The sequence below is a fragment of the Pseudonaja textilis genome, chromosome 4, assembly GCF_049901715.1.
Source record: "Pseudonaja textilis isolate UNSWEBS1 chromosome 4, rPseTex1.2, whole genome shotgun sequence".
Classification (NCBI taxonomy): Eukaryota; Metazoa; Chordata; class Lepidosauria; order Squamata; family Elapidae; genus Pseudonaja; species Pseudonaja textilis.
The window spans coordinates 52,071,684-52,088,632 of NC_141993.1; the positions used below are offsets into that span (position 1 = coordinate 52,071,684).

A 16,949-nucleotide genomic window follows, 5' to 3' on the forward strand; every position below is an offset into this window, starting at 1 on the left:
GCAGAAATGAGTTTGTATCAGTTCTTATTAGAGATCACAAACATTTAAAATATTTAGTCTGACAGCAATTGTTGTTTAACTACAATCATTTGAGAGCTTGCTTGCAAGTTAGAGGCTTTCATATCACCACTCCTTTCCATTAGTTTCCTGTGACTATTATGCACAAGATCGGTACAGATGAAAAAAGTTGTTCATCACACAGCAAACTATATGCTGATTTTTAGTATTTCTTTTCTGAGAAAGAATCTAGAATTAATGAAGGCAATCAAGTTCAAAGTTTTATAGGGGGAAAATAATAAATGTCAGAAGTCCAGGATATGACATACAACCTTCATGGAAATAGGCGGGAGATTACTGTATATTCATTTGCTAGATGTGTCAAATATGGTGCCATTCTTTGGCATGTACCAAATATGAAAATCTGGTGCATTAATTCTGATCTTACCTCAGCACTATCTCCTAAAGATAAAGGTTCCCCCGCACATGTGTGCTAATTGTTTTCGGCTCTAGGGGCAGTGCTCATCTCCATTTCTAAGCCAAAGAGCCAGCGCTGTCCGAAGATGTTTCTGTGGTCATGTGGCCAGCATGACTCCGATGGCACACGGGGTGCTGTTACCTTCCCATCAAAGGGTTCCCTATTTTTCTACTTGCATTTTTTACATGCTTTTGAAGTGTTAGGTTGGCAGAAACTGGGACAAGTAAGAGGAGCTCACTCCATTACATGACGCTAGGGATTTGAACTGTTGAACTGTCTACCTTCTGACTGACAAGCTCAACATTTTATCCAACATATTATCCCACTGATCTGTTAGGATTTCCCTAAGAATCCTAACAGATACTCTTATTACCTATTACTTCTTAAAAACCATCATGAATTCTGGGGTCAGGTCTCATCATTTTCTTGTCATTAAGAAGTCTATGTAAATCATTAATGTAGGAAGCCGACAATAATCCATCAGAAATGGCTTAAGGCAAGTGTACTGTTGGTCAGTAGATGATCTAATGCAGGATTGAGTTTTTGCAGCTTTGGTCATTTGGTACCAATTATGAAGGATCAGGTGGCCCTATAGTGGGTCATCTTTTATTTGTGGCTCATCTTGGAGCTAGCCATAGCAATCAATACCTTAATCACTACTCAGATTACAAGCTGTGTTACATGTAGATTTATGCTAAAGAGGTTTTGGAAACTGAAGTTATTGTGAAAAATGGCAACCAGACTGTTTTCTGATTTGTGCTTTTGTTTAATTATTATTCTAGATCCAATTGCACTGGCTTCCATTGTGTTTCCAAGCATGTATCCAAGAGGCTGATCTTATAAAGCCTTAAACATTCTGGATCCTATATCTCAATTCTTATATGAGTCTGTTTCGATACACCTGTGAATGTCTCACCATCAACAGTGGATAACTTATGAGGACAGTGAACAAAGCTCTCTGTATACTAGCATTTCAATTGTGAAACACTCTTTTTAAAGAAATTAGAGATGTAGTTTCTTTCTTTAGATTTAACTGTGCAATTAAATCATTTTATCCCATTTAATTTTCAAGGGATTTTACATTTATCAGCTATTTTTTTCGACTTAGGAATACTTACGAAGTTTGTAAATTATTTTTAAATTTTAAAATATAAGTTGTAGGGTGCCCTAGCTAAAAAAAGACACCTCAGACATTCTTGTTAAAATAAATAACATTTGAGTCTTCAAAACCACTTACTTGGTCAGCATCTACAAAAAGGAATTTATCAACAGCGAGGGGGAAAAGCACATCCAGAAAAAGAATTTTGTAACCCCAGATAATACGTTGCTTCTCTGTTTGTTGGTGAAGCCAGCGTGGCCACTTGTACTGGACAAACTCATACTGGAAATTATACTTTTTAGCCATATATGGGATGAATTCCTGGAACAAAATATTAATTATTGTCCTAAGAACTTCTAATACAAATTACCAAAGAACCCATAAAGGACATGTTACATTATTCTTAACAAAGCCAGATATTTGGCTATGAAAAATAATGATAAATATGCAAGCAGGAATCTTCACATTTTGCCTAAGTCTCATTACCAACCAAGTTTAATTTTCTTGCATCGCTACATTACTTATAAGTAAAGACTTTTGTGTGGAAAAATGATTATAAGTAGATGAAATTAAGAGATATTGGTGTATTGTCCTTTCTACTACCTAGCAAAGAGAATTTTTAACTAGGAACAAAACAACCACCACAAGGAATAGACGTTTTAGTACACTGGAACATATCCACAAGATATTTTTCCTTCCTGCGGAGCATTATTGTCAAATAAATTATTCTTAGTTATCTATGCTGGCAAGGTGTGTGTGTGTGTGTGTGTGTGTGTGTGTGTGTGAGAGAGAGAGAGAGAGAGAGAGAGAAAGTGGGAAAATTTCTGCAATTAAATATAATAGAAGCTTTTATTCCAACTCACTAGAATTAAGCTCATTCCCACAGTAGTATTTGATCTACACTTCTAATGACTGTAGCAATTTCATTTCCCATCACTATTTATTATTGCTTTGAAATACGGTAGAGAAACCACTTTTGGCTTGTAGGGAAGCTATTCACGTATATATAGTATATATAGGTATAGATCTGAGAGCCTGCTTACAAGGGGTGTGTGTGTGTGTGTGTGTGTGTGTGCGCGCACACACACATGTGTGTACATGTATATGCATGTTAATATGTGTATGAAATATGACACATTTTTCATCTTTGTCAATGTACTCCTCCCACAAGAGTGTGTAACGGTTCTAAAATGTAATTTATTTTCCAGTTTGAGGAAAGTGAATGGACTACAATTTCTTACATTATTTGATATTCTCTGTGGAAAAAAATAGCTAGGAATATGCTTTTAGTTCTAGCAATAAATGACCCACATCCTAAATTAAACATGTATCTCCAGACTAGTTGCATTCTAGCTAGCTATATTCTTTAGCTGAGATTCCCTATAAATGCATCCAAAATCTTACTTTCTCCTCCTAACCATTCTAACTTCCTGTCATCAAACTGAAATAATTAAATAAAAACAGGTGGGAAAGTGTGGGAAAAATGAATGGAAGGGGACCTGGCTGTTTAGAAAAAAATGAGAAACGGCCATGGAAAGAAAATACAGAACATGGAATAGTTAAAGATCTTAGGATTCCGACAAGAATATGAAAAGGAAAAAGAAGTCAGGGACATTAGGAGTTTAGAAAAGAGATCTAGCAGATGAGTTGCTTGAAATGCAGATAATTTGTTTTTTTATGGATTGAATGTTCTGTTGGAGCAAAAGCAGAAGCATTTCTGCTTTTTAAGCAAGTTACTTATGGTTGTGTTCACTACTTTGCCTGTGATTGTTTTGGGCAGTTTTGTTTGTCCATATTGCAACCCTGTTGTTGACTTGAGTTGACCTACAGTTTCTTTCCAGTGCAATTCAAGATGCTGGTTATTAGCCTTAAAGCCCTGTCTGTGATGGGGCCAAGTTATCTGAGGAACTGCTTCTGCCTAGGTATATGTGCCTATTCCACCAGGCTGGATAGGATGGGCACACTCCGGGTTCCTTCTCTCAAATGTTTTCATCAAGTGGGACCCATGAAATGCACCTTCCCAATAGTGGCCCTGCTACACGGAACACTCTCCCCTCCCAGATCCACCAGACCTAAAAATCTGGCTTTCTCCCAAGTATTGGGACAGGGTGAGGCTGGAACCCAATTTTGTCTTCTGAGGTTTAGGGTAACAAGATATTTTTGAGTGTGTGATTGGGTTTTTTTTGTTTACTATTGCTGTGAGCCATCTAAGTTATGATTTGGAAGATGGGCAACCATATGTTATTATTAAATAAATAAATCAATATTACATTCTTAAAAAGATAAAATAGAAAACTTCTTTTCTTCCACAAACCTTAACTGTGGGCGATAAATAATTCTTCAGAAACCAGAATTTCACTGGAGTCTCTGTGTGTTTCAGCACGGATAGCATCATTATGCTTTTAAAGGAAATAAAAGAAATATAACGAATATTATAAATAAATAAAGTTACAACAAATAAAATCTAGAACTAATTTAAGCCTTTATGTTTTATTTTTCACCCATTTTGTAACTGTAATTGCAAATTTATGAAAAATCTTAACAAACTATCTTAAGAAAGCACCGGAAGGAGATAAAACTTGTACTTTAAAAGGTATATAGTTAATTGCTTTAAGCTGTTCTTTGGCTGTAAAGAATGAAAACAGACCAGATTGTAGGATTTCCCATTAGCACTGCTGTATCAGAAGCTGAATGAGACTATATAAATTAGTATATCCAAATGAAGCACTCCACATTATTTTAAAATTATCATTTTTCTGATTGGCTGAAATGATTCTGGATAATTTAAGAACAGGTATAAGCTGAAAATTGATAGGGATCTCTGACAACTTTCTGCGTACTTTCTAACAGATTAGTAAGAATTTAATTAAGATTGCTGAAAAAGACTTGGTGCAAATATGAAGGCAGGAAAACTTTTTTCTGGCTTTGTGAGCATATAGTCAGTGCCACACCTAGAATGTTGAGTCTTTACTGACACCTCTTGGTTTCTACTGCTATTTTGGATTTCTGCAAATGCACAGTTGACAGATGGGGGGAGGAATTGTTTTTAAAAAGAATAGTTGCTAATTTAAAACACATCATTAAAAGATTGTGATAAGTTGTTTTTTTTTAAATCTAGTCTAGCACTTGCTTTATTTGAAAAATTCAAAAATATTTTTATTCTTTGAGTCAAATATCACTTGTTATAAAGCTTTATGAAATTCCACTGAAGGCCCATTAGAGAAGAACATCAGTACTTATGTATGTTAAAAATGAACAGTGGGCGTTTTGAAGCCTCTCAACACCACCTAACAAAAGCTCATGCGTGAGTGCAGAATTAATGTCTTAATACTCTGAAATAAATATTAATTCAAGTATAAGCACAAAATAGTTAAACCAGTAAAGAGCATTGCCTTAGTACTAAGAAACAAGAAAAGCCAAGGTAGATATGGATCATAAAACCTATACAATATTGTTGTTTCAGTTCTTAAAAGGGTGCCACAAGGAAAATGGTGAAAAGCAATTTTCCACTGCCACTGAAACTAGAAATTAGGAGTCAAAATAAGAGGTATACATTGCAGATATATAGGTTTCATTTAAATATAAGGAAAAACTTTTTGATGGGAAGATCTGTACAACAATCTTTCTATGGATGCTATGGATTTTTTTCTCTGGATCTTTTTTGAAACAGGCTGTCCCTTCCAATTCTACAATGGTATTCATCCATAAATTATTCTTATTTATCGGAATGACAGAGGTGGTATTCAGCAGGTTCTGACCAATTCTGGAGAACCGGTAGTGGAAATTTTGAGTAGATAGGGGACCCGGCAAACATCACCTCTGCCTGGAGATTTTACAGTATCCTTTCCCTGCCATGCCCACCAAGCCACGCCCACAGAACCGGCAGTTAAAAAAATTTGAATCCCAACACTACGGAATGAATTGTGTAAAATAAACTCCAAAACCTAATAAATGAAGAAAACAAAACAATCCTGCAAATGTCCATGTATAAGCAGCATTTTACAATTTGAGTAAAATTAATTCTAGACCTACCGAAGAAATCTCTCATATAGATGCCCTGATGCCACTGAAAAGATGTTGATTACATCTTCCTTATCCTGTTTCACTTCTTCTTTCTTCTGGCCTCCTGTAAACCCCCTAAAACAAGGGCAAAAAAACCTTTCGCAATGCTCATTTTTTAAAAAAAAGGTTTCTTTCATGTTATGTCTTTCTGTTAACTACTAGTCCTTATTGCAAACAGTGGTATTATGGCTTTAATAGAAACATTGATAAATAATATAAACCGATTCCAAATATTCCTAAAATTATGTTGTAAGGAATTAAGTTCAGGAAATTGAAGAGACAGTGAAGGGCTTGCAAGTATTTTTACCATTTCAGAGATTCCCAAAATCCAGACTCATTTTCATTAGTACCATCACTAAGTAAATCTTCATTTAGCATATCTGGCTTCTTTTGAACCTACAAAGACAGAATACAAAGGAGAATATAACGTGCTGAGGATTGAACTGTTGGGTTCTTAGTGATCTATGAGCTTCGTTTTCTTCTTGCAGAAACATCTGTTAGTGAAATGTCATTAAAACACTAAAAGAAAATTAAACTCAGAGAACACAAAGAACCTGACAAAGAGAAAATAGTAAATTAGCTTAAGTATATCTATATAAAACTGCAAAGAGTTCTTTTAACATTAGTTAATATTCGGGGGTAGTGGTTTTCAACTAAATTACAAATTATACCAGTATATAAAAATATTTTTTTGAAATATGTAAGGAAAATCTTGTTGAAAATAGTACTTTACCATCCTTTTCAAACTCACCTTCACTTTAATAATTTTGCTTTTAAAATTGTTGATAACAACGACAACATCACTGGCATCTGGAGGAGAATCTGTCTCATCATGACTAAAAATTAATTACATTTAAAATATTAGCTTTGTAATCACTATTTGGTGCCATTTTGCTTTGTCAAAATCTGTCTCAAAACTGGTTTTACTTCAAATACAATTCTATTTTACCTCAAATAAAATTGTATTTTAGAATCATATTAATCCAACTATGGATATATACCTTCATATAAATTTTATGTATGAAACAGAAAAACCCTGTCTATTGATAAATGTAAAAGTTTTAAAGTTTAAATGAACTTGCTCAAAATGTTTCAAAATCCTGAGCAAGAAATATTCTTATCTTGAACTCAGAATAGTTGTTTAAAGCTTGAAATTAAGCTTTAAGCCTCAGGGCTCTTTTAACCTCGGGGCATTTCTGGAATAGTTGGGACATTGCAATACTTCTAGTAAGTGTGGAACAGCTGTTCTAAACTGAAAGGAGGGAGGCATTTTAAGTTCAGAAGTTTTCAAATTCAGAACTGTCCAATGATTTAATTAGGGAAGTGAAATGGAGCCAACCTGACTCTTGAATTGTTTGAAGTACCAATTCATAAGACCACCCAGGTTCTTCTAATGCAGTGCCAATTCTTTGAAACTGCCTCTATGGAAGTCAGGTTAGCTCTCTCTTTGCTGAACTTTCAAAAAACTCTTGAAGACTCAGCTGTTTCCAAGATCCTGTCCCTGATCTGTTATAGTGCCATGGTGGTGGGTTTTTTTGAGTGGATGTTTTACGGCAGGTTTTTTTCTATCTAGAAAAACTCTATATAAAATTTTTGTTAACTCTTTCTAACAAGACTTATTTTTATTATGGTAGCATAGCAATACTGTATATTAAATAAATAACCCAATGCCATCTTGATGGAATGGCTATATCCTACAGAGTGTAGAAACAAACAAGTAGAATCATGGTTTTTATCAACCTACCTGTAAATTTTGTAAATATCATCAGACCTTCCCTTTCTAAGCCTCAGAAACCAGGCACCAGGGTTGGCTTTTAACTGAAAATATCCCTAAAAAGGAGAAAGAGAAAGAAAGAAACACCCTAGTTGATCTCAGGTAATTTACTAAGTACTAAACTTCCCATTATGATGCCTAATTCAGCTGGATTTCACTTGGCAAGTTGTGCGTGCATGTGTGTTTTTGCCTCCTGAATACTAGTTCTTGCAGTTTCTAAAGTGGTTTGCTATTGCCTTCTTCTTAGGGCTGAAATGACTGGCTCAAGGTCACCTGGCTGGCTGTGCGCCTAAGGTCTCCCAGTTTCTAGCTTGGTACCTTAACCACTACACTAAAGTTGGCATGTTACATATCTTTAATTATTCATTACACATAAAATATTATGTCCTTAATACAAATGGATACCAGCCTCCAATGTCTAAAATATCCTATCAATAAGCTTTATTTTTACTTTATTTTTTTTTATTTTAAAAAACTTTATTAAATACAAAAAGTTAAAATACACAAGTACAAAAGCAAAAAATACAAAATTGTACGAATAAGCATCATAACAGATTCTGTAGTGCAACCATTCTTATTTTCCTCTAGTACAGTGATTTAAATATTCCATCTAGATTTTTAAGTGGCGGTTACTTTCTATCTATTGTAAAAAAAAACCCTATATTAATAATATATATTACCTATTAATCATTTCTTATTCCTAGATTAAAACTATATAATTTTATAAATAAATCATTTATTTGGCTTAATCAAAATGAAGGAAGAGTAAAGACTCCTATCGATAAGCTTTAATTAGATCTTAGACATACATATTGACTAGTATGTATGTAATGTAAATAACATATTGTTTGATAACCGATAATAAAATATAATCTGAAATGGAGACAATAAAAAATATTAGAAAAGTAGTACAGGATTTTCATAAAATCTCAAAGATCATACAAAGAATTATATTATTTACAAATATTACCTTATTAAGGTGACCTATTGGGAATGGAGCTGTCTAGATGCTTAGAATTACAGTATACATGTGAAAAGTGTATTTGAAAAACTTTCTTACATCCCTAAAAGTTGAAGCTTAAGACCCTAGAATTGCACCAGCTTTGCATTTTTTTTCTCTAATTCTTTTTGAAATTAAAAAAAATATAATTACAAAGCATATCTTGATCAGGATTGAGAACATATACATAGCTCACTTTTTTTCTTACCCTAGTAAATCTACTAGAATGAAATCTCTTTATGCTGGATCATTCCTACTATATTAACATTAAAATTATAATTTGTAATGCGAGTTTGTATTCGTGTTTGATAAGATGCAATACAACCAAGCAAACAAAATGGTTGTATTTTTCATTATTTAGATTACTGGTATTATTTATATTTTGATATTCCAGTCATTTCAATAATAAAGGAAGACAGTGGGTTGTAAATACTTTTAAGAATTAATACCAAATGCATATATCAACTAGATACCTATCAGCTGTCAGACTCAATCATGAATCCTAACATACTTATTTTATAGGTAGATTATGATGTTATCCATTCAATTGTATCTGACTCTTGGCATTCTATAGGCCAGGGCTATTCAAATCTTCCAGTCTTGCACTACTTCTTTGAGTTGTTCTATACTCTGGCTGGTGCCAGCTTTGATGGTTTGGTTTCCTTCCAATTCTTCAAAACACAATTGCTTTCTCCAGTGAATTTATAGATACTTATTCAAATATGAATTCTGTCATTCCCAAGATCTCAAGAAAGTATCAGTTATTCTCACCCAGACCTTTTTAAAAAAGGATGTAAAACGCTCTGAGAGATTATAGCTGTGTAATTTACTGTTTTGAATTGATTTTTTTTAGATTATTTTTCTCTATGGTGCTTTTTAAAAAAATGCTTTAAAAAAATGATTAAAAAAAACCTTAAAATTATTTATAATGCTTAATGTTTAACTCAACCTAGACTCTAGTTTATGTTTCTGGCTGAGCAAAAGCCACAATAAGAACTTTTGTGAAAGTCAAGAGGCATGCGATTGTTTTTCCTCTTTACATGATTACTCACCTAGGAATTTTAAAAAAAGGAATGGCATAGCTGTTTACATACAAGATATAAGAATATTGGATATTCTGAATATTGGATTCCAGAAAATGCCTTGCTTGCTATTATAAAACTGTCTGACATATACATGGTCAATTAAACATTTACAAATCTATTTCATATCACATTCTATTAAACTTCAGTAAGATGACCAGTGACTTACTAAATTGGCCATGACAATGGTGTCAACTACAACAGGGTTTGTTGATGTTCCAAGAGTGAACTGAAGGCCTCTGGGAGGCTGCCCTGTAGTGATATCATAGCAATGCCCTTCCAAAAGGAGGTGTTCTAATTCATACTCAGCTGCCACTACACTCTCCACCTATGTAGAAAGAAATAACCACTAGTTTAGCATTCAAAAGCTTAAATAATTAAAAGCAATGATCAGCATCAAGAAGCTACAGTTGAAATAGGAAAAGTAAGATAAATAAGTTTATCTTACAATTTTAGATAAAGCGGTGTTCCAAGCTTGATATCTCCAGCTAAGAAGACCATTCTTCTGTTAGATTTGTACCCAGAAATATGTACCCCAAATATTCACAACTTAGCATTGCGAGAAAATGTCTCTAAAAGAGGCACATATATTTTTATATATTTTATATGACATTAAGCTCACCTGGAGGCAACTTTGAAGTAACATATGCTATGTTCTGTTGTTATATTAATACAGTTTTTTTTCAATTCTAGATTCTGCAACCATCTTACTAAGACAGCCTTACACAACTATATATTCTTCAGAGATACTGGAGTTTACAATATCCCAAATTCCTAGCAAATAGGATTAATAATTATGCCAGGTAAAGAATTTTGGAACTTGCAATGCCAGCTCATTTGGGGAGTACAAAGTTGGAATAATTGTTCTGGAAAATGCTTCAATAGACCCTACATACACAGGTAGTCTTCGCTGAATGACCAGATGCTTGAAACCTGGCTCACAATTATGATGGTCGCAACACTCCACAATCATGTGATCTCCATTTACTGCCTTCATTGTAGGCTTCCAACAAGAAAAGTCAACAGGGAACTGGCAGGAGGTCATAAATGGAGACCATGTGACAGCAAGATACTGCAATCAGTCAGGATTTGTCTAACAGTTATGCCAGCCACAACTGCTGTCATAAATTGGCACACTCACAATATCAATTTTACACTTGACTTGCTTAACAATTGAGTTTGCTGGTCCCAATTGCCATTGTTAAATTTAACAATTAGTATTCACAGTTTGCCAGCTTCACTTTTCTTCTTGCTATTTAACATCACAGCATTTAAAAAAAACAACTTTATTGAAAAGCCTATTCTATAATGGAGAAATCCAACTCCTTGAAACAAAAATCAGCATATATTATTAGAAGATAAAAGCAAATAAATTATATGCATCTTATCCTCCAAATATCATACTGGTTAATGCAGTGCAGATTTTAATTTTCAATTAGTTGACTAAAAAGTTTTAGCTGAAAGCTTTATTTTCCAAATGGAATACTGTGAAATACTGGGCTGTGAAAATATTTACAGACCCCTGGACAACTGTTTCAACTCCTTCCCTCAAAACGATGCTATAGAGTACTGCACACCAGAACAACTAGACACAAGAACAGTTTTATCCCAAAAGCCATCACTCTGCTAAACAAATAATTCCCTCAACACTGTTCAATTATTACAAAGTCTGCATTACTATTACTGTTAATCTTCTCATCACTCCATATCACCCATCCCTTCCCACTTGTGATTGTAGGATTGTAACTTTGTCGCTTGTATCCTTACGATTTATACTGACTGTTTCCTAGTATGATTTGATTGCTGATTGTACCCTATGACTATCATTAAGTGTTGTGCCTTATGATTCTTGATTCTTAACAAATGTATCTTTTCTTTTATGTATACTGAGAGTATTTACACCAAGACAAATTCCTTGTGTGTCCAATCACACTTGGCCAATAAAGTATTCAATTCAATTCAATCCAATTCTATCCTTCTCTAAAACTTGAATGCATGTTAATAAATTTACCTCCTCCAAATAAATGTTGTCAAGATCATATGATGTTCTTACTGACTCCACCATCCAGCTCTCTGGAGTATTTAGATTCAGAGTAAATAACGGTGATTGAGGCATATCCAGGAATTTGGCAACTGGTCCAGGAATAAGGTGTTTTTCTGCTGTAAAAGTAATTTCTGGCTCCAGAACGTAGCGATAAAAACTAAGAGGTAAAGATGACAAATATTTAAATGTTGTAGTATTAAAAATTTGCTCTCTTGCTGGTGGCTTGCAGTCATTTCATTACCAGACTAGATAACCTCTTCATCCTAGAAGGGAGTGGGATTTGCTCTCTGTTTATATACAGTAGCTGTTAGTATTGGTGAGTGTAAGGAATTGTGTACTCATTGGTAGTTCTTTCATTGGACTGTTGTTTTTTCTCTGATGTTAATTCTGGTGTTAGGATTCACATCAGACAAACAATTCAGCAGTGAAAGAGTGAAAACAAAAATAAAATTAATAAACAATAAAAAATAAAATTAATAACTAACTGCAGCCTGTAGTTTTCCAACACTAGCATTAAAAGCACAGTAATCATAACATTTTATCAGTATTGCTATATACTGTTACATTTGTCTGAGCTTATTATTCCTTACCTTTTCAAAGGCATGTCGGAGAGTTTGGATTGACAGTTCATAAAAACTCTGAGGTTCATATTTATGAGTTTGTTCAATACCTAAATCGAGGGAAAAGGACATATAAATCTAAATGCAATTGAACTACAAATTTCTTGCAATTTCTTCTTCTTCTCATATCCCTAATGTTCTGTCTACTAGCTCATTAACATTGAAATGCACTCATCATTTGCTATAGGGGAATCACTGTAAACTTTTTAGACTATTAATTGATATTACACATATAGCTAACATAAGAAAACTTAAAAGCTGGTTACTTGATAAATCAAAGTCCTGTCTAAATGTGTTCAATTTAATTCAAATCTCTTATCTTCTTGGGCTGTGCAATATAAAGGAGCACAAATGAATCACTAAAACAGCTGCACATTTTTTAAAGTTCATACAGCTGCTTCATAAACGAACTCCTGCTTCCATCTGTGTGTGTATGCTCAGGCTCTCTTCCATTCTTCCCCCTCCCCTCAGTTAAGTGAAGCAGATGTGCAGGGGAGAATAGACTCTGGCGTAAAACACAGAGAGTCAAATCTGGAGAAAGGTACATCTGTTGTTGCTTTTTTTATTTGACGTGTGTTCTGTGTAACCTTGCACTTAATAAAATTCTTCTTCCAAAGGATTGGCACAGGCAATGAATTATGTATTTCAGCATTTTCCATATTAATACAAAATGCATTTAAAATCTAACATCTTAAGCTTTTTTTTTTGTTTAAAGCTTTACAAGTGTGTTCTTAAGAGTTATTATTACTCACAAAAAACTAAGGTAAGGAAAGATAATAGTATATTTTGGAAATGTTTCAACAAGTGCCAGCATACAGGTACTTATGACCACATTTGAACCCAAAATTCATGTTGCTAAGTGAGAAATCTGTTAAATGGGTTTTGCCCTGTTTATGATTTTTCTTGCCACAATTGTGAAGTGAATAATTGCTGTTGATAAGTTAGTAACCCGGTTGTTCAGTGAATCTGGTTTTCCCATTGACTTTGCCTGTCAGAAGGTTGGGAAAAGTAATCACATGACCCCAGGATACTGCAACTGTCATAAATGTGAGTCAGTTGTCAAGCATCTGAATGTAAATCATGCGATAGGGGAATGCAGCAATGGTCATAAGTGTGAGAAATGGTCAAAAGCAGGGGTGGGATTCTACCAGTTTGCATCTATTCGCTAGAACCGGTTGTTAACATTCTAAGCAGTTAGGAGAACTGGTTGTTAAAAGAAATTACTGGCCTAATCCTGTAAGGAAGGCAGGAAGGAAACATTCTGGTGTTGCTTACAGAAACTGCCTCTCCGTTAACCCTTATTACATTCTTGGCAGGACTAGACTTCCTGTCTCAGGAAATCTCTGGAGTTTTCCCCACTTCCTTTGCTGGTACTTTTATTGTGTGGAGTGACCATTCAAAGTTACAATGGCACTGAAAAAAGTGACTTATGACCATTTTTCACACTTACGACTGTTGCAGCATCCCCACAGTCATGAGATGCCAGGTGAGGAGACGCATGCCTCGATGTGAGTGATATTGGCCACACCCAGCCAATAACATGACCACCAAGCCATGTCCACACAGTCACATGACCAAGCCACGTCCACCAACTTCACCACGCCCACAGGACCGGTTGTTAAAAAATTTGAATCCCACCCCTGGTCAAAAGTCACTTTTTTCAATGCTGTTGTAACTTTGAATGGTCACTAAGCAAACTGTTGTAAGTAGAGGAATACCTGTATTTTGTATGTTAAGGGTGAATTCTTTTACAATAGGTTTCACACATTGCTTGTAAAATGAGAAGCTTATTTCCTCTACTGATCAAAGAAGGAATATCCATAACTACCCAAAATATTCCAAACATTTTGCAGTTACTAAAATAACAACAGCAACAACAGCAACAACAATAATAATAATAACAACAACAACTGTTATTGGCAATATCTGCAACACCATCAAACATCCAGATTTACCTATCCCAGGTCCTTGGTAAGGACTCGATAGTTAGACAAAAATGCCAAACCTAGACTGAACATCTGGCTGACTGTGCGATGAATAACAATAATAATAATACAATAGTGATTATAATAATACTAAATTCATACCATAAGCAATGGAGCAAGTCTTTGTGCCTCTCTAGTGGCAGGATCAACAATAGCCACAACATCAAAATATATTTCGTCCTCTTTTTGTTTCAACTTAATTGCACTAGAAAAAGAAAAAGAAACTACATACAGTATGTGCAATCTGGATTTTTGTATTTAGTTCATGACAGAAATATCTGCAAAAGTTTAAAACATTTATGAATTCCATTTTTAGAACAGTTAAAGAGTCAACTCATGTGTACATATAATCTGTTACTATTTTATCTTTTAAATACTTAACACTTTTTGAAAAAAACAGGCATGGAAATTCTAATGAATGAATCTTTTCAGGATTATTTATATTTTACAGAACCTGAATGCATATTATTCTTGGCAGACAGACATGACTAAGAACCACTCTTGCGATTATTTTTACCTGTATCTGTCCTCAAAAAATTGGTATTCAATCCTTGCCTCTCCCTTTGGTTGTGCAGACAGAAGAGCATCCACCTTCATGACAAGGTCACTTGCACTGAAGAAAGAGGAAAAGACCATCCTGCCAATGTTTCCTTCCAATGTTATTATCCTTAAAAAGCTCACTTGATGAGATGTAGTAACAAAACAAACAAACAAACCATAAGTGCTGCTTTTGCAAATGATAAAATAGACTACACATGAAATCCAGTGGCGGTAAAGGCAAGCAAACTGGTTGTTTCTCTTTGCTTGCTTACAAAAGAAACCGATTTCATTTCCCTTGCTCTGAGGACTGGCTTGGGAGAGACACACAGGGATACTAGGGGATGGAAAGACCAGAAGAAGGATGAAACCACAGTCTACTGTTCCATTAGAATGTAAATAAACTTAATTCAATGCAACCAGAAAGCTACAAGGCAAAGGGGAAATAAAGAGATGAGACTCATAAAGGAGAATATTTGTAACTCGAGGTTGACATGAGGGGTCCTTGGGGGTCTCTAAGTTTGCTTGTTTTCTTGCAGATGTTTCATTACCCAAACTAAGTAACATCCAGACTAGCACTGAAGTTACATAGTTGGGGTAATGAAACATCTGCAAGAAAACAAGCAAGCTCAGAGACCCCCAAGGATTCCACATGAAACTCATTCTGAAAGTAACAGTGCAGTTGTTTTTTATTTGTTTTTCAAAGAGAAGCAATGTGGAGGTAATCTTCAACTCACAACCATTCATTTAGTGACATTCAAAGTCACAACGGCACCGAAAAATGACTTATGACCGGTTTTCACATGACTGTTGCACCAGCAACCCCATGGTCACGTGATCAAAATTTGGGCACTTGGCAACAGGCATGTCTTTATGACAATTACACTGTCCCAGAATCATGTGATCACCATTTTTAACCCTCCTAGCTGGCAAAGTCAATGGGGAAGCCAAATTCAATTAACAACTTCATGATTCACTTAAGAATTGCAGTGATTTGCTTTGCAACTGTGGCAAAAAAGGTTGTAAAATGGGGCAAAACTCACTTAACAACTGTCTTGCTTAGTAACAGATGTTTTCGGCTCAATCATGGTCATAAATCAAGGACTACATGTTTTATACTATCATGTTTTATACTCTGCTCATGTTTTACACCGGAGTAGTCAACCTTTTTATATCTACTGCCCACTTTTGTATCTCTGTTAGTAGTAAAATTTTCTAACCACCCACTGGTTCCACAGTAATAGTGATTTATAAAGTAGGGGACAAAACCCCTACTGCCCACCATGAAAGCTGCAACGCCCATTAGTGGGCAGTAGGGACCAGGTTGACTACCACTGTTTTACACTATCTGCTCACGTACTACTATTATAAAATAAGGTTTAAATATTTTCAGTCAAGGGTTTTTCTAAATACTATGAATGGGAGAGAAACTATAATACACCCACCACATTAAAGATATTGCGCTACCACGAAACATGTAAATAAAAGTAACAGAATCAATGTAAGTTAAAATCTTATGATACAATCTCTCTGCCTAATATGCCCTGGTTTTGCCAAAGATCTTACTCTTCTGCTTTTAATACACAACTACCAGTACCATTATGTGGAGGGTGACATGATAGAGGAAGAATATCTCTTAGGTATTCCATAAACACTGAAACCATCAACAGAGCTCAGTGAAGAATTCCTCTTCCTTTCTATAACCTACTCAATTTTTACTTACAGATCTTCTTCCACTCCTAACTGCTGTACATGAGATTTTATTTTCTGCCCAGATGTCTTTAGAATAATATTTTCTAGTAAGTGGAAGTCATCCTGGTTAAAAAGCTCCCCAGCTTCCAATGGACCAATAATCTGAAATGAAGATGAAATGGCATGATCATGATCACTACAAAGTAATCTGAACCAGACATATTCTGCAACATGCACAGTTTCTTAATATGCATTACCACTGGGAATACAACACATACAATAGCTTTGCAAAAAAAATTGAATAGTAAAAAATGGTAATATTTCATTTAAATCGGTATCAATACTACCCTGCCATGTGATTCACATGAAACAAGACCATTCTGATTATGTCACCTAGCCATGAGAATATTCTTTCAAGATGCTTGTTCAGTTGCTCTTAGTATGAAGGCATTTGAGGTTGACATTTGAGGTTGTTGACATTTGAGGTTGTTGACATTTGAGGTTGTACTAGCTTTTACTGCCTGCAGGGTCAATGTGCTGCTTGATTATTTGACCCAATTGTTTTATTTTGGTTTTGTT

The 16,949-nt window shown here is 34.8% G+C and overlaps 1 protein-coding gene across 2 annotated transcripts in view; it reads right to left on the minus strand.

Moving 5' to 3' along the window:
- Nucleotides 1-16,949, minus strand: part of UGGT1 (UDP-glucose glycoprotein glucosyltransferase 1) — a 49,049-nt gene that overhangs the window by 4,859 nt on the left and 27,241 nt on the right. For both annotated transcript variants that reach the window (XM_026701280.2, XM_026701279.2), the window contains 12 exons: nt 16,402-16,532; nt 14,659-14,754; nt 14,244-14,346; nt 12,127-12,206; nt 11,504-11,693; nt 9,662-9,820; nt 7,381-7,466; nt 6,388-6,472; nt 5,944-6,032; nt 5,607-5,711; nt 3,889-3,973; nt 1,713-1,895 (listed from right to left, as the gene is read on the minus strand). In XM_026701280.2, coding sequence (XP_026557065.2) covers nt 1,713-1,895; nt 3,889-3,973; nt 5,607-5,711; nt 5,944-6,032; nt 6,388-6,472; nt 7,381-7,466; nt 9,662-9,820; nt 11,504-11,693; nt 12,127-12,206; nt 14,244-14,346; nt 14,659-14,754; nt 16,402-16,532 — 1,392 coding nt within the window. The remainder of the gene's footprint in view (nt 1-1,712; nt 1,896-3,888; nt 3,974-5,606; nt 5,712-5,943; nt 6,033-6,387; nt 6,473-7,380; nt 7,467-9,661; nt 9,821-11,503; nt 11,694-12,126; nt 12,207-14,243; nt 14,347-14,658; nt 14,755-16,401; nt 16,533-16,949) is intronic.